The following is a 25,262-nucleotide window of genomic DNA, read 5'->3' as shown; positions in this document are numbered from 1 at the left end:
GATACTGGTGATCTGGCAACTTGACAAGATGAGAAAGACTAATACTGCCCATTACGAAGTAGTTCCTAGAAGAGCTACTAAAAAGTGAAATAGGTTTCATTGGGAAGTAATAGAATCCCACTTCCTTGTTGGAAGTTTTGAAAAGCTCAAAAACACTTGGGCAGGCTTCTTTCTTGGCTCAGGGCAGAGAATTGAACTAGATGATCCACTGGCTTCTGTCCAACAGCAGGAACTGAAAGAGGAAATGTAAACATTTGAATGCTCCCTCTGTAGAATATTGAGACTTGTTGATGTGTCACAAACACCCTGCAAATGGAAAACCTAACGATTAGGGAAACCTAATCATCATAAACTTACACCCCAACATGTAGGGTGATTTTGATCTGGGGGAACATTCAAATAGGTAACTTCCCACTTGTGGTTTGGTTTTGTAGGAAGGACTCATACAGTGTTCTTTCTTTCTTTCTCTTTCTTTCTTTCTTTCTTTCTTTCTTTCTGAATCAGCTATATTACAGTCCCAATAAAAAAGCAGCAAGCTTAGAAAATTCCTGCACACATTTCAGAATCTTAAAAAATAAATAAATCACCCTGCATCATGAGAATTCAAAATGTACCACCACACAAATTGAGCATTGAAAACAAGCACTTCCCCTTGGAACGCTTGCATGCCTTCTTATAGCATAGCGCATGAAGAATCACACACTGCATTTATGTTGTACAAAACGTGTGCCTTCAAAATGGGAACCCTCAGGTTGCATAGGGCACCATGTTTAAGGAAGCATCTGTCCAGCTCTACCGCGGACTGCAGGATCTGATTACCCACCTATAAAATGGGTGTAATAATCCAAACAGCTGCCTCCTTGCTAATTGGTTCATTACAAGCACTCATTTCTCTAGCATATAATAATGGGATACATCTTGCAATAAATATGCTAGCTAAGCACTACAATATTGTCTCTATAATATAATGGACCCACAGTGGGGAGGAGAGACAGTTCATGTTTCACATCTCATTTTGCCTTTGAATAACCAATAACACATTGCTAAAAGCTGGCTGCATGAAACAAGTGCTTCATTTGCTGCTTTGGCTTTCTGCTAAATTACAGCACTTTGAAGGAAGGAGAGTGGAGAAGGGGAGAGAAGGAGCTGACTGTTTTCTAAAAGCCGATCAGCTGACATTTAATTGCGGTTATGCTTTTTTTTTTATTGCTTTTGGCTTAACCTCCCTCTCTCCTCCTCTACTACCTAAATAACAGAGCGGTATCTTTTGCCATGGAAAACAAAAACCTATTAAATGTCAGGCACAAAGGGGAATAAAAAAGATGCTGACATTATGCTTTGCAAGGACAAATTAATTTATGAAAAGAATGTGCGCTTGCCACAACTCATGGAAAAGGGAGAGAGAGAAAAATCTCCATGGAGAAAATTATATTAGCCAAAAGAAAATGTAAATGTAAAGTCCTGGTAAGTATGTGAAGTTGCAAGAGCAACTCATTTTCAGTTAGTGTCCAGCTTTCCCAGATCTTGTTCTGTGTGCAGCAATGACACTCCTATGTGCAGCAGTTGTATTGGAAGTGCGACATCCTATGCGATTCGGCTGCACATAGAAAACAAGAACAGATGCACTGCTGCGGTGCAAAAAAAATCGCAACTTAACCAGCAGGGTAAAATTACAGTCCGACTGCTGAGAACATGTGATTTTCGCATGAGAAGCACTTCCTGGAGGAAGATATTTTTATTCCCTGTGGCAACTAACTGTTTTACAACTTAGGGGACACGCATTAGAATCTCCTGCATCAGCTAAGTACAGTGGTACCTCGGGTTAAGAACTTAATTCGTTCTGGAGGTCCATTCTTAACCTGAAACTGTTCTTAACCTGAGGTACCACTTTAGCTAATGGGGCCTCCCGCTGCTGCTGGAGCATGATTTCTGTTCTCATCCTGAAGCAAAGTTCTTAACCCGAGGTACTACTTCCGGGTTAGCGGAGTCTGTAACCTGAAGCGTCTGTAACCCGAGGTACCACAGTAGCGACTATGTTTTTGGACTTGTTTGTTTCTTAAATGCCCAGAATTGCCTTCAGAGACTGAACAGGTCCCCTACCACCACAATAACATTCCTGCCACCTCTTAGATTAGAACAGAAGCTAACTTACCCTCACAAACAACTCTTATCCATTTGGGGACCCCTGCTTATGTTTGACATTTGCTTTAGTTCTTTGTGGATTGTTTGCTGCCTGCTCTAGGGAGTTAAAGTGGGTATCCCATCTCCTTTTGAGGTTTTGCCTAAAGAAATAAAGGCAAGAGGCTAAGAAATAAGGTGGCACTCCTGTGCCTGTGGGTCTGGAGGCCTCTCGCACCAAACAGAGAAAAGGGGCACTTCCAGATGTTTGCCATTTTCAGGAGGGATTCTATATAACACACCGGTGGATTCAGGTTGCACAGTTCAATATGATTTGGTGCTCTTGAGCAACAAAATCATTTCCCCACAGAGCCATATATTTTACGATAAGAAAAGTGAGGGAGGGAAAAGGTGTGAGATAACACCTGCTTAAGAAATCATCATCTGACCTTCCTGCAAACAAATCAGAACAAATGCTCGATAAACAGATGACATCTTATAACCTCCCCACACTTGTGCAGACAAATCAGGATGAATGCTCAATAAACAGCTAATCTGGAAATGAGCTGGGCAGGTTAGCTTCTCAGCATACAGGGGAGGAAAACTGCTGATTCTTGCCTCGTAAGATCACCGTTGCAGTCAAGGCACAACCTCTCCGGCCATCCCAAGTGTGATTAATAAGTGTGCACAGGCTGTTGCACCTGGGGTAGCAGGTGGCAGAAATTGAGGGTGCTCCTTGCATGAGCAGAAGTGCCTTTCTACAAGCAAGATACTTGCGGATCCAGGCCTTTGGCAATGGAAATAAATAAACTAAACATATGGTTTCCTGAAATTGGAGATAAAAATCTATCAACTGAGTCTGTACGTTGATGCCATCGCTCTAGCCACGGCAGACCCAGCCAAACTGACAGGATCATTGCAGTGTGTGATTTCAAAGCAGTTGCAAAAGGTAAACAGATCAAGTTCAATAGATATTGGCCTTAAAATAAATAATAAAGGTCTAGGTATGCCAGTAGTTTGCTCGTTTCTATTTGAAATGATATGAGCAGGCTGAACACTGGTGTTCCCCTTCAGGCGTTATAGATGTGAAGGGCATATTAGGTATATAGACATCCACAGAGGAAGGCAGGAACCCCAACCATACACCCTCCAGGCAAATTCATAAGGCAGCAATCAGTCCTTCAGATATCCAGGTCCAAAGCCCGAAACGACTTTCAAGATTAAAAGCCAGCACTTTGAATTGTGCCCTGGAACAAATGGGAAGCCAATGGAGTTCACTGGAGCTGGTGCCAACCAGTGACCCAGCTATCACATTTTGTGCCAACTAGAGCTTTCTGAGTAGTTTACAAATGTGGTTCCACATACAATGCACTGCAATGGTCCAGTCTAATCCAGGTGCTGGGTAACAGTGGTCAGGATATTTCTTTTCAGGAGGAGGAGACACAGCTGGAGCACCAGACTAAGCTGGTGGAAGGTGCCTCATGCCACAGATGCCACCTGGGCATCCAACAGAAGGGCAAGATATAATAACTGCATCAACTATCCAGTTTGGTCCCGAGTTAGCAGAGTCCAGCTCCTGTGAAAGAGCTCTTCTTCACTTGCCGCAGGCACCTTTTGGACAGTACTTGTGATGACATAGAAGACACAACCCCCATGCTTTACAGTGGTACCTCTGGATGCAAATGGGATCCATTCCAGAGCCCCGTTCGCATCATGAGCAGAACGCAACCTGTGTCTGTGTGTCTACGCATGCGCGGGTCGCAATTTGCCACATCTACACATGTGCGTGACATCATTCCGAGCGTCTGCGCATGCGCGAGCGGTGAAACCCGGAAGTAACCCGTTCTGTTACTTCCGGGTCACCGCGGGACGCAATCTGAAAAGATTTAACCCGAAGCATCTTTAACCCGAGGTATGACTGTATAGGTTGCGTACCCATTGTTCCTCTAAAGCACCCTTCAAAAGAATCACGGGAACTATAGTTCATTAAGGGTGCTGGGAATTTTGTAGTTCCGTGAGGGGTTTCCTATTGATTTATTGAAATTTATATGGCTCCCTTCATTCGAAGATCACAGGGGAGTTTGCAGCATAAAAATACAAAGTGAAAACACAAAATACGTAACGAAACGAAAGAAATGAAAACACAGTTCCTAGAATTCTTTGGGGGAGTGCTTTAAAAAGCATGATGTACAAGCAAGCATAGTTTCAGATTTTTAGTTCTGTAAAAAAAGCAAGGGCTCCTCCACTATTTCCCCTCAACTTTCTTCTTTTCCAGCAGGGGAGTGACCAGCGCTTGCTCTAAACCACCTAACATTTTTCAAAGGCAAATCTTTTCAGCCTCAGCAAAACTCATCCCATATGAGTAAGCCTCTTTCTCTCTACCTCGGCTACATATGCTAACACACACTACAGTTGCATGATCATTGCTAGCTTCGGCTGTAGTACTAGGCAGGAAGTTGCTTCCGTAGCTCAAAAAGGAATAAATAAAATTCTCTTAGCTGATAGTGGTTTTGTTTTTATTCCTGCCTTTATTGCACTTGACATAATGTAGGCAGTTTACATGTAACCAAGCCAGATGGATGTGAAATGTTTTTTTCCTCCCTTTTTTTCCTCCTTTGCAGGTGCTTTAATAGTGATGCCAAGAAAATCTGGATCAGAAAAAGCCAGTCCTTTTCCAAACATTCTAAAGGATTGAAGTATATATGGCTCAGCTTCAGATGACATATTTGACTGCACTACATAAAAATAAATCCCTCAAACCGCACTTAAAAAACTATAGCAAGGACTTTTAAGCAATACACACAGAGCTGTAAAATAAAACGGAGCTGGCTAATGAAGCATACTGATTTCTATAAATCCTTATATTTTAAAAAACAAAAATATCGCCTCGAGCTTAGCTTTTGAGAGAAACCACATCCTTTGTTTCAATAAATTGGTATGGAAATTCATATATAAATATACATTCCAAATAGCTTTTTATTTCCTATATATTGCTCTTTATGAACTATTCTGTTACATACCCCTAGCCTTTTTCAGATGGAAACAGGTATACTTAGTTTCCATGCCTTGTCAGAAGAAATAGCATTATAAATGATATCTTGCGGTAAATGCATGCGAAACAGCAGCAGCAATGAGCTGCACCTCACTGTCCTTTTTCTAGAGGAGTTCACATCAAGCTTTATTTATGTACATGCGCAGGTGGGAACTGAAGACATTTCAGGTAGCAATCCTGTACCCACCTACTTCACTGCTTGGAAGTAAGACCTATTGAATTCAGTTAAACTTACTTCTGAGTCGCAATGTAAGAAGGCATCATTTCCCATTCCTCCCAGTTTTCATCACACGCAGCACTGTTTCTGCTCTGCTGCAGTTCATCTTCCACCAAAAGCTACAATCTTCATCTCGCTGTCTGCTGCGGCAAAACTGCATAACTTAATTACATCATATCATTCCACTCCTTTTATTTCAATGCAAAAGAGAGGGGAGGGGGACATAATCAATTGCAGACTGAAAGCAACAACAGTGAATACCAGTCATATTCACTGGATTGATTTATGTGCTGCAATTGGGGCGAGCAGGTGAACAATGGCATTTTCTGCCCCCATTTCAATTTTTGCTGGAATTCTACGACTTCCAGACAGAAATGTATAGGATTCGCTGTTGTGAGCAACTCAGCACCTCTGAGCATGCCTAAAGATTTCCTGAAGGGAAGAGGGTCTTCTTAGCAAATACACACAGTGATTATCCTGCTTGTTGGTTTTGGTTTTCATCTGCTGGGGAAAAAGTAGCATGCTTCTATTGGCCTTCAGTTGTGTACTCCATTTGGAACACATCAAAAGGACTGTGCTAACACACTGGAGAAAATTCAGAAGAGGCAAAAATAAACCCAGAATGCAAGATTCTTGCCGATCTAGGCAGAGGCAGAACTAGTGCACCCAGGGCTGGGGCCATGGGGGCTGGGTAAGCGTCCCAGGAGGCAAGCTGCCTATGGGGGCTGCTTCCTGGGTGGGGAGGGAGCCATGTCGCTTTGCCAGCAGCCTTCCTTCCCTCTTCCTTTTGACAGCTCAGGGGAGGCTTCCCCCCACAGGAGGCAGCTCGAGAGTGGGGAGCAACAGTGTGCCGCCCGCCCATGACTCCCAAGCCTCCCCCGAGCTGTCAAAACAAAGGGGGAAGGGGGGAAGGCTACTGGCAAGGCGGTGCAGCTCCGCCCCTTCCCCCAACAGGGTAGGCTTGGGAGTCGCGGGTGGGCAGCGCGCTGAATGTCACCCCCCTCAGTGATGACATCCGGGGTGGGGCACCTCCACCGCCCCCCTTCCTCTGCCCCGAAAGGTAAAGGTAAAGGGACCATTAGGTCCAGTCGTGGCCAACTCTGGGGTTGTGGCGCTCATCTCACTTTATTGGGCGAGGGAGCCGGCGTACAGCTTCCGGGTCATGTGGCCAGCATGACTAAGCCACTTTTGGCGAACCAGAGCAGCGCACGGAAACGCTGTTTACCTTCCCGCCGGAGCGGTACCTATTTATCTACTTGGACTTTGACGTGCTTTCGAACTGCTAGGTTGGCAGGAGCAGGGACCGAGCAACGGGAGCTCACCCCGTCGCGGGGATTCGAACTGCCAACTTTCTGATCGGCAAGTCCTAGGCTCTGTGGTTTAACCCACAGTGCCACCCGCATCCCTCCTCTGCCCCTAGATCCAGGTAATTTGGGAGTTCCTTCCACTTCCAAATAGCTGGGTTCTAAGTGTGGGATAAGATTTTGTTGACCTCCCTGCAAACAAATCAACAGCAGCCAGTGTCAACTACACCCCCTGAAAACTTTGTGCAAACCAACAGGATGAACATTCTATAAAAAGGTTGCCCAATTACTTTTAACAAAAAGATGCAACAAAGAGAGAGCTTATTGTAGTACGAGGAGATGTATTTCTTAATGCATTATGGTAGGTGCGGGGGTGGGTGGGAAGCAAAGTGCTATCAAAGTGCAGCAACCCAGGTTAGAGTGCGTTGTCAGGAATAAACACAGGAGCCTGCTGCCCTTCTTCTGATCATCACTGATATTTCCTTTCAGTGTGTTGGCCTGTACACGGCAAAGGGCCCAGAGCAAGGCGAATACACCCTTTCCCACAGCTCACAGAACTTTTGGAATGAATAGGAGCCTAGGCCCGAAAATGCCCGTGTGAGTGAGTCGCACTCATGTGAGCCACACCACCTCACAGTGGGCAGATCACATGAGTGGGGCCAACCCATTTGTGTAGGTGTTTATGCATAGCAGCCCCTGCCCACACAGAAGTTTTTGCATGTGACAAAGGAAGGTGTATTAATGTCCATTGAATCCCCTGAGAGACCAGCCAGAACCTGGCTCCTCCTCCCTTTGGACTCTTTCCTCTTCCGGCTGATTATTATAAGAACAATGTAACCAAGCACCAATGCCTGAGTTTGCTTTCTCCCTCTGCCCGCCAAATTCCTTTTGTGTTGTGTCTCCTTTAGGTCGCCTCTGCACTGTCTGATTAAAGCACTCTTAAACCACTTTAATACAGTGGTTTCCCAATGGGTGGTCCGTTCACACAACAAAAACTACCATCGAGATTTCAACATTTTCAAAAGACTTGGCTTTTGAAAAAACAGAGTATTCAGCTAACCAGGAACCACAGCTCTAATAAAAATGGAGTATCCTAGGTACTGGTGTTTCTTAAGAGTGCTGGGAATTGTGGATCTGAGAGATTCGCGCCCTTAACAAACTACACTTCCCATGGCTCTTTGGGGAGAAGCCATGACTGTCAAAGTGGTAAAGGTAAAGGGACCCCTGCCCATTAGGTCCAGTCGTGGCCGACTCTGGGGTTGCGGCGCTCATCTCGATTTATTGGCCGAGGGAGCCGGCGTACAGCTTCCAGGTCATGTGGCCAGCATGACTAAGCCACTTCTGGCGAACCAGAGCAGCGCACGGAAACGCCGTTTACCTTCCCGCCGGAGTGGTACCTATTTATCTACTTGCACTTTGATGTGCTTTCGAACTGCTAGGTTGGCAGGAGCAGGGACCGAGCAACGGGAGCTCACCCCATCACTGGGATTCGAACCACCGACCTTCTGATTGGCAAGTCCTAGGCTCTGTGGTTTTACCCACAGCGCCACCCGCATCCTAAAGTGGTATAAGAGTGCTTTAAATGGACGGTGTGGATGTGACCTTAGTCCCTGCCCTCAGACTTAGAATGGCTGCTTACCCGGTCACAGGGCGGGCAGCTATTGCGGCCTGTCGCACCAGGCCCTTGCCCTTGGGAGCAAGGTCAGGGCTAGGCAGCCGTCCGTGGGGAATTCCCAGACCAGCTGCGGGAGATTGGCGGGCTTTCCTGATATCAGTTTATTTGAATACTAGCCAATATGGCCAGGCCAGTTGGGCAGGGTTTGTTCCCCTTCGTGCCTTGCTTCCAGGGAGGGGGGTCACTGCGGATGGGTCCATGATATGTTTTACTATTTACATTTGTAAGCCATTCTGGGAGCCTTTCTTTGGCTGAAGAATGATGTAAACAAAAACTATTTAAAAATGAAATAATAAAGGAATCTGACAATGCAAGGATCCACCACAAAAGTAAGTCAGTCAGCAGGAATCTACCAGATTTGCACTTCCCAAATAGGGTTGCTACATGTAACATAGCAGATACAGTGGTACCTCAGGTTAAGTACTTAATTCGTTCCGGAGGTCCGTACTTAACCTGAAACTGTTCTTAACCTGAAGCACCACTTTAGCTAATGGGGCCTCCTGCTGCCGCCGCGCCGCCGGAGCACGATTTCTGTTCTCAAGCTGAAGCAAAGTTCTTAACCTGAAGCACTATTTCTGGGTTAGCGGAGTCTGTAACCTGAAGCGTATGTAACCTGAGGTACCACTGTATTCAACTCTCATAAACAGTGTGCGGCTGGAAATTGCTGAAATGTCCATGAAAATCCATACGTATGGCAACCCATGTCAGTAGTACGTACAGAGAATTTGACAAATTTAATTAAAAGTAGCTGAACCCCCCTTTTTTTATTTCACCAAAAACGCTCAACAACTTTGCCAATAAAAGCTCAACAACTTTTGTGTCCAGATTTTCACTTTTTGAAACATGACAAACCTACAAAACAATATGTGAACTGATATGCAGCATTTCTTCCAAATATATCCAAACTTTGCAGTACAGTTCACCAAACAACCAAGGTTTATAAAACAGCATATATTAAGGCAGAGGGTGCATATAAGTGAAAGTAACGTTAAAATGCATTATATTGGGGGGAAACTGCTTGCAAAAAAAATGTATACATTAGTAAAGGGGAAAAAAAAAATTCTGCAGAATTGCAGAGAACTGAATTTAAGATGGGGAAAATGGGAAACCGAGAGCACTGAAATGGACAGACCCTTCCATCCCTTGCCGGGACATGAGTGAACCAGCTCTAAGAGGCGTCTCAGCCAGAATGCAAATGTTCAGCATGGGGAAGGGAAAAGCTGTAACTAATAAAAGTTGCGCAGAATGAAATCAATCCCAGCTTGTGTATCGTCTTAGAAGGCAACTCAATGCAAGCAGGAAATAAGCTGTCCTTCGCAGTAGCATGTAAGCCAATGCCCTCAAATATTGTTATGTGCTCCCCGCTTCCCAGAGCAGAGAGTAATTCCAAGGGCAGAATTATCAGGTTTAGATTCCGTTGCATGGAACCGGAGAGTTGTGGTCTCTTTGTAATATTTCATTTATAAAATACACAAACAGAGCATAAGCGGTGGCAAACAGTAACTCCTGCAAGGGATCAGTTCTGCTCCCACCCCACACCTCAGAGTTTCAGAAAGAGAGAACTTATTTCACCTTCAGCCTCCTCACACATTCACAGCTCTGTATGTCTCCAAATCCCCAAACTGTCCAACTGCTGTTTCTCACAGCTCACTAGGCCGGCCCCAGACATATTGCTGCCTGAGGCAAAGGACAAGATGCCCCCCTCTCCATTCCATGGACAGAAGCTGATTGGCCTGGCAGCTGAATTTTACTTCAGCGCCTAAGGCAGCAAGCTAGTTTAGGGGGACGAGGACAGAGCATGTGGCAGACATATTTCCTTTCTTCAAGCAGAGGGAAATGTTTGAGGTTGCTCAGGAGGAACACTCAGTGGAATGCCACTGCTGGCCTTCGCCTGCCACCAAATACCTAATAGTAGGGCTGGCCCTTCCTCATTTGACAAACACCACAGACCCTGTCACGGGCGATCGAAGTCCCGGCTGAGGACGTCGGGACCAGGGGCAAGATGGCGGGGTGGGAGCAGGAACGAGAGTCCAGAAGCCAGGGGTCTGAGAGTCAGGAAGCAGGGAGTCACAAAGTCAAGGGTCTGAGGGTCGAGAAGCAAGGAGTCAAGAAGCCGAGGTCTGAGGATCAGGAAGCAAGAAGCCAAACGCAGCAAGGCAGGAAACGTGTTGCTGTGGCAAAGAGACGCAGGGAAATGATGACCTTATATCCCTTCCGGCTCTAGCCACCAGGTGCAGTGAGTTACCAAGCGGCCTCACCTGTGCAGCCATGCCTTGCCTCTCCAGAACAAATTTAGGAAAGCCCCAGTCCTGCGAAGCCCTACTGGTCACAGGGGCCAGCTCCTGCACGCACTCCTAACTGATCCTTAAGCTACCCTTCTATTCGCTGAAGGGCCTTCAATCCAGTATGAGGGAGGGGAAGTGATTTTCGGTGATTTTCTTTTCCCCGGCATCACCTTTCAGACTATCCAGAGTGAAATATACTCAAATCTGCTCCAGAAGTTAAGGAAATTTCTCTGGATAGTCTGAATGGTGATGCCAGCATCTATGGTATTTGCAGGTGGGGCAGAGCAAGGAGTTGCAGTAAAGGATGATTCCAATGAGCAGCCCTGCTCCTTTAGGGGAAAGGCAATCCTGTGTCGAACAGGAACAACCACTTACTTGCCAGACCTGGAAATCCCCTACCCAGAGGGCCTCAGCCTTGTTGGGATTCAACTTCAACTTATTGGCCATCATCTAGCCCCATCACAACATCCAGGTCCTGGACCAGCATTTGCCTGGCTACACCTGATTCAGGTGCAACAGAGAAATAGAGCTCGGCCATAGCTCAGTGGCAGAGCATCGGCTTTGCATGCAGAACGTCCCAGGTTTGAACCCCAGCACCTCCAGGTTTGAACCCCATGTCACCTCGCCTGATGCTAGATGAACCAATGGTTTGATTCACCATAAGGCAGCTTCCTATGTTCCTGAGACACGCTGCACTCCAGATCTCTTAACGAATTTCAACATATGCCAAGATTCAGAGAGTTCTTCAAAGTCAGCTATAAATAAAGACGGAAAGAATTGGGACATGTGCTAGCAAGGAAGCCAGGGCATCTGCTATGGCAGGCATTCGCTTGGGCAGCTGGAAGAACAGAAGATAAGAGCCAAAACTGAGGAATTCCTTTGTCACACAACACTCACTGGAAATAAACATGAGAGGCCTTTTAAAAAGGGAAATGTCACGGCAATGCGCAAGGCATGTGTAAAAATGTTGTGGATATAAAGAGGAAATGCAAGAGGGCCCTGGTGTCGTTTATTGGGATAATGGATGCTGTCGATAACAGAAAAATCGTCTCTTGCTTATTATCCACGTTAATGTGAATTTCTGTGTCAATATGCGACGGAAACAGGGTTACAATAAAGTAATCGTTCTCGGAGTTTATCTGCTTACCATACCATGGTATCAATTTACTTGGGTCAGTTGCAAATTATAGGCACAGTTAACTCTGTGTGTTATGCGGCTCCTAAGGACTTGCCCAGACACGCTCTACAGTTTGAAATGAGAGACGTGGTTTCTTGGTAATTTCAAAATGTTCCTCACTCCTCTGGGAAACGTACATAAGGGGACCAGTTAAACCAGTACAGTTACTGAGTCCATCCTTCTCTAGCTACTGTTTCAGAGCTTGACCAATTTAGTAGACTTGAGGGGCTGAAGACCTGGGCTCAGGGCTGACCAAAAAATACAAACAAGCAAGGCTTCCAAAGTGGCCAGCTGCCATCTTGTGGGAGCTTCGATGTTTAATAATTGGGACAATGTTTTGTTGGTGGGACTGCCTGGGTTGCTACTGACATATGACAGGGCCTTTTCAGCCACAGCCCCCCATTTGTGGAATGTCTTCCCTGGGGAGGTGTGTCTGTCTCCCTCATTACTAACTTTCAGGAGAAAATTAAAAATATCCCTTGTTGGGAGACCCTGAAGAGCAGATCCTGAATCTGGGACTGAAGGGATAACACCATTGTCCTCTGACCAAAGAGTAAACTGTAGGAAATTACACTGTCTGGCAAGGAAGCCTCTTAAGCAAAACAGGCCAGATCAGATCAGATGATATTAGTAAACCCTTCAAAAAAGGCTTATGGGTTAGGATAGCAGAAATCCGTTTTCCCCATTGATGCTTGTCTTGGCTGTCAGAAACAGATGCAAAGCTATCCAGAGGCCATTACAGGTAGTAAGGGCTAGCTTTGGGCCTACCACTCACTTCCCACCTCAGTCAATTAATTAGTCTGAGAACAAATCCCTGTGTGGCCTTAAACTCTGCTTGTCAAGGCCACTAAGGGCCAAATTACAGACAGTGAGTGAGATCTGATCAGCTCTTCCAAGGTGTTGATTTGGATTGTGAATATGGAGCAGGGAAGAAGCATTTTTAACCTCCCTACCACCTCTGATATAAATATAAACCATCTTCCTGAAGTTTCTAATAGCATACCCTCCAACAGTTCTCTGATGAAAACAGGGATGTCTTAAGGAAAAGTGGGACATTCTGGGATCAAATCAGAAACCGGGGTGGCTTCTGTAAATCTATGACCGTCCCTGGAAAATACTCTAGCAACAGTTTCAAGGAATGGCAGGGGGGTGTCAATTTATGTGAGATAATCCATGCAAGGTGAGAGGGTCAGCCCACCCAACGCCCACCCAATTTTCTGTCCCTGATTCAGCTGCTTTTAGAAAAATTAAATGACTTTGGGATATCTGTTCACAGATCCCCTGCTTCCTGCGTACCATGACCCTCACAATGCATATCTTCCAGCAGCCAACCAAAGAATTGCTAGATCTGACTTCTGGCTGATTCCAGGCTCCCATTACCACTGCCTGGTTTCTGGTTGAAAACAACCTGGTGTTTTATTCTGGTGGTGAAAACAAGCAACTGGTGCCTTCAGCAAGACATTGGTTCTGCTCTTCCCCCCATTCAGAGAACATCTCCTACAGAGAAAAGACATCGCCTAGAATATAAGTTAAAACTGCATCTAAAGAAGTTCATGGAGCAAATTCACAGCTGATTGACATTGCTTTTTCTTTTAACATGGTGAAGCGACCACAAGGTACTATTTTCAGCCAACCGTGGTGGTGAATAAGTTTTAGGAATGCTTCAAATAACAAACGCAACTCTTCGTCACCAACCCCTGGGCTCAGCACACATTTCAAAGGTTTTCCAGGATGTGGTCAGACATGATCTTGGCATAGCACAGAGACGGGTCGTCAGAGACTTCCAGGAAAATAACAATAGTTGAGGTGTGTGTACCCCTTCAACATCATCTGAAGTGAACACAGACAAATATGTTCCTTGCAATTCTCCTGTCTTCCTTTCTTTGCTCGTTTTCCAATGGTCCCACTATCTCTTTGGCTAGTTTCCTAATAAAACTGTGCAAGATATGACACTAAACCACCACAAAAGCCAGCAAAGGAAGGTGGTGGAGAGAGAATTCACGCCAGAGATGAGGAAAGCCTCTTCAGCATCTTTTGGAAGATCTGCAGTGTTATGCCTGCACCAAGCCAGAATTGGAGCAAACAGAAAAAAGCTCCAATCATTATTGCATTGTTTGTGAAAGACTGTAAATACTGAAAAAAGGCTCATGTCCAAAGATATCAAATAATTCCATCCCACTTTTGAAAGAATCTAGCAAACAGAATCGATGTTGCAACCTCACCATGTGTGTGTGTGTTAAAGACAACAACAAATGCATTAACAGAATGATCTGTGCTAACAAAAGGTATTTAATTGTTCGTTGTGATTCTGCATAATCAAAGGGCCATGTATTGCAAACAGCAGCCTGTGAGGTTAAACACACAGAAGAGGCCTCTGGTTTATTTTTATTTATTAACAACTGATCTGTTATAATTAAACTCTTTCGTCAGATGGCGGCTTTGGAATCCAGTGCGTTCAGTTCTATTCATCTGAGCACTGCATTAACTTGCAAGACAAGTTATACGGGCGCTGCCAAGGTTCAAGAAGAGGACAGAGCCCTCAAAGCTATGCCAGAACAGGTACTACTCACTCAGGCTGTCATAAATACTTGACTCAGATAGTAGCTCTGGAATCATATTTGCTCAGCTCATATCTCGACTTTTTACAAGCTATTATCATGTGTTATCACTCATGGCCAGCTGTCACTCTACATGAAGTAATCTGTTTAGCCTTGTTGATTTAATATTCTTGTTGTTATCTTCCTTGCCAGTTTCGAGTTGGCAAAAGTAACTTCTAGGCAGTTCTAAACCTAGATCCTTAAAGGGTGGGTTATTTTTATACTGCGAGCTTGTGATAGTTTTCCCTACGTGGGAAAATTGATTCACCATCCCTGTTACTTGTGAAAGTGACAATAAGAATAACAAGGCAACATCTTGGAATACACTTTTTTAAAAACCCCATATAAGTAGATTTGCTCAGCTGAGTTCAGCTAAGTGCTACATTACTGGCAGGGTAAGTTACTCAAGCTTTGCCAAAGTTCAAGAAAAGGACATAAATCTCAGAAGTCTGCCAAGATAGGTAACAACCCTATCAGTATTACTCAATATGCTGGCCCATAAAAAGCCAGGAGAAAGGAAAGTGGGAGGCTTAGGGTACCCACGAAAAAATCTTGCGCAAATCCTAGGCATTTTTTGTCAACACAGTTAACACATAAGGAAAGAGTGTGGCTTCAACACTCAGCAAAACAAAATACATTTATTTTTTTTATTATTTTTTTATTATTATTATGTTTACCTCCAGATGATCCTCCTTCAATACACGGCTAACATCCTTAAGCAGAAGACAAGTTTTAATTTTAAAAATTGTCTTTAAGTGATGATAAATATGATACTGCAAAGAGAGAGAGAAAAGACAGAAGGTGATAATTTGTTTAATAATAATAATAATAATAATAATAATAATAATAATAATAATAATAATATTTATACCCTGCCCATCCAACTGGCTTTCCCCAGCCACACAGCATATATCAGAACATACTAAAACATCAAACATTAAAAACTCTCCAATACAGCTTATGTGCTAGAATAGTATGAAAACAGTCATAATGTTTATATATTCAAAACCCTTGTTTCCACTAACAAATACAACTTCAAACTACAGGTAAGAGTCTCATTGCTGAATGTTTCTCTGCAGGGGGGAAATCCATGCACTTAGAAAACTAGGGGAGAAAACTACTGCCCAACTTCTAATTTTCTACGTGAAAGGCGTTTTTTTATGTTGTATGATGCTTAATGCACAGTGGAAGGGAGGCAAACACTTTTTCAGCCCAAGGACCATATTTCCTTGTGCAGGAGCAGGCACTGATGGACAGGACCAGAGCCAAACATGGGCAGAGCAACAGATGCAGACCTTGTCTCTACATTCCAGCCACACAAGAAAGGAGCACTGTCATAGTCCAAGGGCATGTTCCAACCATGCAAAAACACTTGAAGAGGCTGTGAACCAAGCCCAGTGAGGGGTGTGGCCTGGGGGTGAGGGAGTGGCTTAGGGGAGTCCAGAGCATTGCACAGAGAGGCCCGAAGGTTCTCCATCCTTGCTGAAAGGGTATAGCCCATGTATTGGTTTACCATCTCATTGAGAACTAGGTTTCATAGTTGGAAGACAATCTAATCTTATGAAGCCTTTCATGCATCTGGGTGTTTTAAGGCTTACGACATGAGGCCAATAATTCAAAAAAAGGTAAGCAGTATGCCAGATCTGAGGTTATACTACGAGGCATCCTGTCTCTGTTGGCTTCGGGAATGGATAACATTAAAAAACACCGATGTTCTAGATTTGGAGGATCATGATAACAGATTTGGTTGGTATGCATATTTATGGTATGAAAAGGTAAAAGTACATAAAGGATTTTTTAACCATTTGGTAAGAAGACCAATCTATGGTGTATGGGAGAAATATAAAAACTTACTAGAACAGAAAACACCATGGTGGCTTTCCCCACTTGAAGCGATATCATTGAAAAAGTTGAATGTGAAAAATAAATGGGCAACATATAAAGAGCTCTTAATGGAGGTGGAGAGTCAATTGAAATTAAAGAACTTTGAAGATATAAGAGAATTATTAACAGACTGGCTACGATATCACCAATTAAATCATGCATTTTAAAAAGACAAAAGAAACGGATTTAGTAATGAAATTTCAATGTTTGTAAAAGAGCTGTTGGAAAGTAAGGTAAAAACACTGTCTAAAACAAAAAAAGGTAAGCAGTGCGGGCAACAACAATGGCAGCAGTGCAGGCAAAGCCCTGGTGAGGCCGGCGGGAGCCAGTTCTGCCGCCTGAGGCACATGGCTTCACCTTGCCTCACTGATGGGCCGCCCCAATGGGTAGTCTCTAAACAGAATAAAAACGAAAGGGGGGTGAAGGACAGGAAAGGTGCAGAGGAAGCAAAGGAACGGGCAGGGTCTGTCAGTGGTTTGGAAAGACAAGAGGTGAGACTCATGAGAAGAAAACCAGAGTGCTCAGGGCAAAAGGCCCTGCACATAACCCAGCTAAAGCGAAACATTAAGATCATCTGCATTGGCTGCAATCTTGACAGTGAAGATGTACCTTTTCCTCATCTTCCCCTGCCCCCAGTACCCCCCCCCCCCGCCAGCTACAAGGAGGATCCTGGGATATGAAGACGAGCCACAATGACAAATTTCTACCTCTACTGTGAGAAACAGCATGACTCTGAACCCCAACTGCTGGGAAATCACAAGTGGGCAGAGTAGTGTTGCACTCTTGCAATGCTTGCAAGTTTTCACAGTTTGGTTGCTGTAAGAACAGGATGCTGGAGTAAACGGGCCATGGGCCCGATCCGGCAGGCTCTTACAATGTTCTTAAGAGTTATGGCATCAGAATCCCGCAGGACACAAAGAGAATAATGGGACAGAAGACAGGGGGGGGAGGGAGTGGGTTAACTGAAGGGGGTACGCCGGGAAGGGGAAACTGGAAAATCACAGAAGAAAGGGAACATTTGGCAATCAATGGAGCTGCTGTAGATATTGGGATAAGCCTGGTGGGTGAGGTTGAGGAGTGTTGTGTTTTTTTTAAGAGAGTGAGAAGCACAGGTGATGTGGTTGGGGGCTTTGGAGAGCAAAGGGTTGATCTAACAGCCGAGGTTTTGGGGAGGGAGATGAAGTAGCAACAAGATGTGGTATATTGTAGCTCTGAGCCACGTTATGATTTTGGCTTGTAGTTCTGAAGTCCAGGGACTTTGGCCGCCCCGTGTATTTAATTTCCTTCTATCAGTTCTTCAGACAAAATATTATGTGTGCGTTAATGCTGAAGAGACGCTAGCCTTTGACCTTGCGATTCCAGAGGGAACATAAAACTGATGTCATCCAAGAAATAAAATAATTAAGGCATATCCATAGATGCACGGCAAACTGGGGGATGTTGTTTTCTTTGGACAATGAACTGATGTATGCTCAGCCATATGGACACTGACATTTTTATGCTTAGTTGTACTCTTCCAGTCCCAGCGCACCTGCGGTACTAGTGGTTTTGCTTTCTGATCCTAATTTCCCACAGTGATAGTATGTCAGCAGCAACAGCCTGCAGAATCTGAAAACTTGCATTTTACTTTCCTTATGAGCTCTGTGGGTTTTCTAAGTCATCCAGTAGCTTCAAATTAAAAGAGGCATTTCATCTGGAGGAATTAATCCCCAAACTTTCCATTCTGAGTTAACCTTGGGTGTGTGTCGTTCCCCCCCCCCCCCCCAATTCAGCTGAGTGATTTTGTTATCACACCTGCAGTACAGTTTGGCTGCTGGGCCATGATCTGTGCACCGTATCATTAGATGTCAGGGGAGAGAACGTACGTCAGTGGTGCAACACTTTACTTGCAGAAAGTCCCAGGTGTGGCAGCACCTATGCTTTATAACTCTCTGCCTGCTAGGTAGGCCTTCTTGTTATATTGTTTTAGGGAGCTTCCAGGCAACCTGTTTGTGGAACATTCATCCCGATTTGTTTGCAGGGAGATTAGATGATGATGATGGCTATCTAATGAGCATTCACTCAGATTTGCTTTGGGTTGACGTTGCACTAAAGCAAAGGGCATTTCCCCATCACTGTAGTTTGTCAAGGGTGCTGGGAGTTGGGTGGGTGGGTGTAAACTACAGTTCCCAGGATTCTTAATAATAATAATAATAATTTATTATTTATACCCCGCCCATCTGGCTGGGTTTCCCCAGCCACTCTGGGTGGCTTCCAACAAGACACTAAAATACAATAACCTATTAAACATTAAAAGCTTCCCTAAACAGGACTGCCTTCAGATGTCTTCTAAAAGTCTGGTAGTTATTTTACTCTTTGACATTTGGTGGGGGGGCGTTCCACAGGGCGGGTGCCACTACTGAGAAGGCCCACTGCCTGGTTCCCTGTAACTTTAGGGGAAGCCATGTGCTTTAAATGTATGGCGTGGGTGCGACCTCTGTTGGGTGTTTCTTTTCAACTTGTGAAATGCGCTCCCCACATAACTCTACCCCCTTGGGCTCTCTAAACCTGCAAACTTTCATAATAGCTCCGTAGGTTGGAGCGTGGTGGTGTGACAACACCAAGGGTGCAGGTTCAGTCCCCGTATGGGACAGCTGCATATTCCTGCATTGCAGGCAGTTGGACCAGATGATCTTCAGGGTCCCTTCCAGATCTACAATTCTATAATATGGCTTATTGTAATACCAATTATACCCTACAAGTTAACAGCTTTGTCCTGTGCTTATAGATCATACGTTCTTAAAAGAGGCGACTCACTTTAACAACGTGTGTTAATTCCTTGAATGATGTGCAGTTTCCCTAGCAAGAGAAGAAAGCGCTGACCTTTTTATATATGCCAAGAGACAGCCCGGTAAATCTCAAGAGTTCTGGTGATTTATCTGTGGAGGAGAGGAGCAATCCTAAATCACAACAGCTGCAGGTCAGCCTCCCACAATGCCATCTGGGGCCATCTTGGCCTTTAAGGTCACCACAGAAAGATTCACGTTGCCACTTGAAGCTGGACTCCTGACTCTTCCACAGCTGGTGGCTAAACCTCCACCGGCGTTGTGAAGGTCGGGCCTGCCCTGTGAAGCTGCATGCAGCAACAGCCTAGTTGCCAAGCAGCAGGAATCGTAGGATCACAGAGTTGGAAGGGACCACGAGGGTCATCTAGTCCAACCCCCTGCAATGCAAGAATCTTTTGCCCAGCGTGGGACTTGAACCTACAACCCAGAGAGTCTCATGCTCTACCAACTTAGCTATCCCGGCTGGCAGGAAAGGCTCTATAAGGATCCCCTTAACCTGCCACACCAGAGTGTGAAGGAAGAAAAAGGACAAAGTTTAAGAAACAGGAAAGTGTCCTCCTTTCATAATTATTTCAGTATGTTACTGAACGAAACCTTACACAGCCTAGCGAGCTGTTTTGTGGCCAAGCTGGATAGCTTCCAAGGAAAATGAGGCGGTGGGCGGTGGGGAACAACGACAAGGGTTTGAAGAATCAGACTGAGCACAGAACATGTTTGTATTAATGGCATTAAAGTGCAATTCCACCGGTCTACCACTGCCAATTCCACCGGTCTACCACTGCCATTTGCACCCTAGTTTTCTGGGACAGATTCCACCAGCTTTACCCATTATAAACAGCACTTCTGAGTCCTCCTGTGGAACAGCTTCCCCAAAGCTTTGTACTTAAATGTGATCGTTTAAGAGCTGCCCGCTCTTTTCTCCAGAAGAGATGTTGTGTCTTTAAGCTGCACATCAACCAGTATGTTGCATCACTAGAGGGAAACGCACCTGTTAGAGTCTTCCTGTTGTGCTGCTGTTGAAGGTAAAGAAGCCCTGCCAGGAAGAAACAAACAAACAAAATTAGCAACAGTAAGTTAATGGTAGTTAAGTGTTCTTGGTTTTCAGCGTTTAAGAACCTTGGCCGGATGCTCCTTGAGCAAGGCTGGAAAAAATCCAGGAGGGACACAAAAAGAAAAAGAAAGTTTAATTAAATTTTTATTATCCTCTGTCTATTAAAAATTCTCTGGTTTAAAATTAACACTGGTAGGCCCTAATCCAGCGCAGAGTAAGGTGTACTTACTGAATTAATTGCAATTGTGTTGGATTAGGACTACCATTCTCGAAAAGACCTGCTCCTGTGTCTTTAGTGGCAATTCGATTTGCAGAAAACAAAAGCTTTAGTTTCTTCACAGCATGGGGCTGAGCATTAACCTCAATTGCTAAGGCCTGCTCTTGTCAAAGGCACAGGACAAGGCAGCAAAAGTTTTCAAACACAGCCAGACCACTTCTCAAAAAGGAATCTAAACCATACTGAGTAAAAGCCTTCCTTCCTGTTAAAACAGGAGAGGGGAACCTGTGGCCTTGCAGATGTCTCTGGACTAAGGCTCCCACCATCCCTGATAATTGATGTGAAATGCCTGCAGATAAAAAACAACAGCACCTGACTCTTTGAGGTCAAGCATGAGATGTATGACCAACAGGTTATATAATATTATTGTGGCAATTCGTGAACCAAACAGCATAGACTCTTTGGGTCAAATGACATGTTACGTGAATATTTTTATTTTTAAGGTTTGTTTAAATACAGAACACATTCTTTTTGCACTTTTGCTGCAAGAAGCAATTTGAGGGAAAGGAGGACAAACAGTAGCCGAGTAGAATTTGCAGAGGCCCATTGATGCAAGGGGGAAAGGGCTAACTCTATCCCCACTGCCAGGTCAGATTGGGATCCCATAAAGTTGCTTTTTCTTGCCAGTGTTAAGCAGACCTTTCTAAAAGCATATTTCACAAAACATATAGCTTAATTTTTACTTTTTACCTCACAGTGGAGCATTCCCCCCCCTTCCCAGTGAGTTAAACTGCATTGATTGAAATCTCCCTACTCTGGCAATAGCTGGTCCCTTCAGAGTTTGGTTCCAGATTTCCTCAGTTTCAAACAGTAAACACTGCTTCCACCAAAACCTGCAGATACAGCTTTTTTGGGGGTGGAGAAACCAAATTAAACCAGTAGTTTTAAAGCAGCAGAGAAGGGTCCAGTTACCTCACGGTTGCTCAGCAAGGTTGAGCTAAGCATGACACAAAAAGAAAGACACCAGCCAATGTGTGTGAGAATATTTACTCAGACTGATCTGTTTCTGAAAGCATCTATGAAGAAGTGTTAAAACTTTACCACTATGTGTTAATAATGACTATATTCAGACCCTGAAGAAGCACACTCATTTTCTATCTCAGTCAATAATCTATTTAAGGCTGTGGGCCATGTCAGACATAGGTATCTCAGCCTAATAAACCATGGTTCATTAAGCTGGGAATGATGTGATGCATTCATTTTCTGTACTCCTTTGTCTGCCACTATCAGTACTTCTGTTGTAGTTTGTTTAAACCAGTAGTGGCCAAACTTGGCCCTCCAGCTGGTTTTGGACTACAACTCCCATCATCCCTAGCTAACAGGACCAGTGGTCATGGATGATGGGGATTGTAGTTCCAAAACAGCTGGAGGGCCAAGTTTGGCCACCACTGGTTTAAACCATTCTTTTCCGTTTGTTTAAACAACAGTTACTCCTTACATCAGAACCAGGAAACTGCGGTTTAATCATGTTCTACACATGAAGATCAGACCAGGGGTGCAAAACTAATTCTCAGCCTAATAAACCATGATATTTTCTTTAGTCCTGGGTGGCAAAAGAAAAGTTATAGGGGATTCTTGAGCGAATATATATATATATATATATATATATATATATATATATATATATGCAGGTTTTGGTGTCTTCGGGTGTCTTCCCGTGTAAGAGTTGGGGTGTCTAGGCGACGTTTCGACGAGGTCTCACTCGTCATCTTCAGGCTGGTGCTTTCGGCTTCTTGTTACTGGAACAGAGCAGGATCTCAGTGTTTGAGTTCCTATAAATACTGTTGAGGGGGTGTGGTGTATAGCCTCCAACGTTCTGGGCAGAGAGGAAGTTCCCAGGTTAGTGTGCCTTTTCTTCTTTTGTTCCTTAATTACTTGAGGGATATCTTGAGTGATTTCTTGAGTGATATTCTGAGTACCACTTAGGTGGGTCATTAAGTGTGGATTAGTTGCTAAAGCTTTCGTGTCTTGACCTCTTGAGCTTGTGAAGAGTTTTTCTGAGAAGATGGCTGTACTGCACTTAGTTGTGCTCTGGCTTGGCTTCGTGTATAGGGGCGAGCTGTGGTTTTGTGCCCTGTGCCAGCCAGATCTGTGTAGGGATTGCAGGGGGGTGCAGCATCCGGAGGTGCCACTATGGTTTGGCTACTGGATGGTGTCTGTAATTTATCTGTGGAGAGGGTCTGGGTTTGGGTCTGGTGTGGTTGATTGGTGATGGCGTTCTGTGTGCCTCTGGTTCTGGTGTCGGTTTTTGTGGGGAGGGCTAATTTCCAGATGTCTGGCAGGCGGGACGTGTCGTCACGCTTGTTCATGTTGTGAGGGTGTTTCTCTATCTCGATGGCTTCCATGATTATTCTCTTGTGGTGATGTTCCATGTTAAAGAGCAATTTGGAATCTGCAAAATTAATTTCGTGTCCTGTTTCTTTCATGTGTTGGAAAAGAGAGGAAGTTTTTTCTTCTTTTTTGACGGCATTCTTGTGTTCTGCGATACGTGCATTTATTCGTCTGTTTGTTTGTCCAATGTACGTGGCTGGGCAGACTTTGCAGGGTATTTCATAGACCCCTTGGTTTTCCAACTGGATTTTATCTTTGGGGTTTCTGAGGATATTGGCTATTTTTTGGTTGGTGCAAAAGGCTGTTTTGATATTGTGTTTATGGAGGATTTTGCTAATTTTATCTGTAGTGCCCTTGATATAAGGAAGGAGGGCCATGCCATTGTTTTCTTCTGTGTCTTGGTTTTTGGGGGCTATACACCACACCCCCTCAACAGTATTTATAGGAACTCAAACACTGAGATCCTGCTCTGTTCCAGTAACAAGAAGCCGAAAGCACCAGCCTGAAGATGACGAGTGAGACCTCGTCGAAACGTCGCCTAGACACCCCAACTCTTACACGGGAAGACACCCGAAGACACCAAAACCTGCATTCCTGTACCCGTGAAAATCTACGAAAGCATATATATATATGTATATATGTATATATCAGGGGTCTGCAACCCGCGGCTCCGGAGCCGCATGTGGCTCTTTTTCACCTTTGCTCCGGGGCGGATACTAGCGAGGGGAGGAGGCGCATTGTGCGCCCCGACACTCCCCACTGTGGCAGGCGCTGTACTGGCTGTGACGTCGCATGGGGGCGGTGCGTGCGTTAGTCACGCACCGTCCCAACATCACCTTCCCGCCCGCTGTCAGATCGCGGCTCCGGAGATATATTTGTTTTAAATGTCGCAATGGTTTTGTGGCTCCCAGTTGTTTTTTCTTCGGAAACGGGTCCAAGTGGCTCCTTTTGTCTTAAAGGTTGCAGACCCCTGGTATATATGTTTGTTTGTGTGTGTGTGTGTGTGTGTGTGTGTGTGCATACACACACACACACACAAAATTTCCAGTGTGCATGTAGACATTTGGCCCTGTCAAGAGAGGAGAACATGACCACACTTCTTCTCTTGTTCAGAAATCCAGGGATACAGAAGCGTACTAAGAGTCTCCTGCCCACTTTGTAAGATAAGATTGGTGAAAAAAGGTAAGTAAAGGGGCATACTTGTTCCCCCCCCCCCTACACAGTCCACACACAATCTAGACCATTTGTGTTTTATTGTATTCTTAATATTTTGTTGGAAGCCACCCAGAGTGGCTGGGGAAACCCAGCCAGATGGATGGGGTATAAATAAATTAGTAGTAGTAGTAGTAGTAGTAGTATTTTTTGCCCCTACAAAGTGCATATTGAGAAACTGGTTTCATTCCTAGAAAAGCTCATTACGGATCAATTCTGCGTTACCCTGCACTGTGTTCATTTCAAAACAGGTATAAGGTGGTCCCAGGAATGGGGAGTGTATCCGAACCAAATGACCGGGCTGAGGGTTTTCTCAGGTGTATCGAATAACCACACTGAAATAAAAAATAAGGTCTTATATATATATAATAAATGTTCACAAATGTACCAATCTAGCACGTACACAGATATGGGGAACCCCATGTCTGGAGCAGCACAGGAAGACCGCCCTGAAACCATTTTGACTCCCAAACTGACCAAATGTTTTCTCTGCAAGGAGGGAGGGGCTGAGGGAACCTTCCCATTGTCTCAGGAATTGGGTAATCACCATCTCAAAGGAATGGCCAGACTACCAGGAAAGGCAATCAGGTAAGGCATTATCAGATAACCTGGCAGACAGGAAAAACAACAACATTCAAATTTCTGTTATAGACCAGTGTGGGGTGGTATTGGGTGACACCCCTTCTGTGATGTATGTATGATGTATGGAGGGGTGGTCTTGAGCTCCAGGGCAGGGAATTTAAAATTTAAAATATAAGGGCAGACACACCTTGGTTCAGGGTCCTCCTCCTTTCCTGCGTGTGAGGGGAGCACCCTGTTGCAACAGTTCAATCAATATCAGGCTTACTAGCTGCTTTGCTTCTCAATATTCTTTGGTTGGCCTCTGTTATTTTCTCCTACCGATGGAGAACCTACAAAGGACTCTATAAGGGCTCTTGTGTCCCCCATGAGGGAATAAGGGCAGATTTTTGTTTATTACAACACCCCCCCAGGATTGGCAGGATCTAGAACAGCGGTTCCCAACCTTTTTTTGGCCATGCCCCACTTAAATACAGTGGTACCCCGGGTTACATACGCTTCAGGTTACAAACTCCGCTAACCCAGAAATAGTGCTTCAGGTTAAGAACTTTGCTTCAGGATGAGAACAGAAATCGTGCTCTGGTGGCGTGGCGGCAGCAGGAGGCCCCATTAGCTAAAGTGGTGCTTCAGGTTAAGAACAGTTTCAGGTTAAGAACGGACCTCTGGAACAAATTTAGT

General features: G+C 44.7%; 1 protein-coding gene and 1 long non-coding RNA gene across 12 annotated transcripts in view; one reads left to right on the top strand and one right to left on the bottom strand.

The window, feature by feature from the left end:
* Nucleotides 1-25,262, bottom strand: part of LOC310702799 (uncharacterized protein) — a 328,820-nt gene that overhangs the window by 269,643 nt on the left and 33,915 nt on the right. For 9 of the 11 annotated variants that reach the window (XM_083494955.1, XM_083494956.1, XM_083494958.1 and 6 more), the window contains exon 2: nt 20,123-20,167. In XM_083494955.1, coding sequence (XP_083351081.1) covers nt 20,123-20,167 — 45 coding nt within the window. Of the gene's footprint in view, nt 1-5,405; nt 5,542-15,102; nt 15,199-20,122; nt 20,168-25,262 lie in introns of all 11 variants that reach the window. The other 2 variants (XR_014523607.1, XR_014523608.1) reach the window with 2 other exon arrangements.
* On the top strand, nt 10,315-15,220 carry LOC310702857. Its single transcript, XR_014523711.1, has 4 exons — nt 10,315-11,926; nt 13,316-13,444; nt 14,259-14,387; nt 15,109-15,220. It is a non-coding gene; the product is annotated as an uncharacterized lncRNA (long non-coding RNA).

Source organism: Podarcis liolepis (assembly GCF_965112155.1).
Source record: "Podarcis liolepis genome assembly, chromosome: 3".
Lineage (NCBI taxonomy): Eukaryota > Metazoa > Chordata > Lepidosauria > Squamata > Lacertidae > Podarcis > Podarcis liolepis.
The sequence above is the reverse complement of the archived record's forward strand: the minus strand, read 5'-3'. Positions and strand labels throughout refer to the sequence as shown.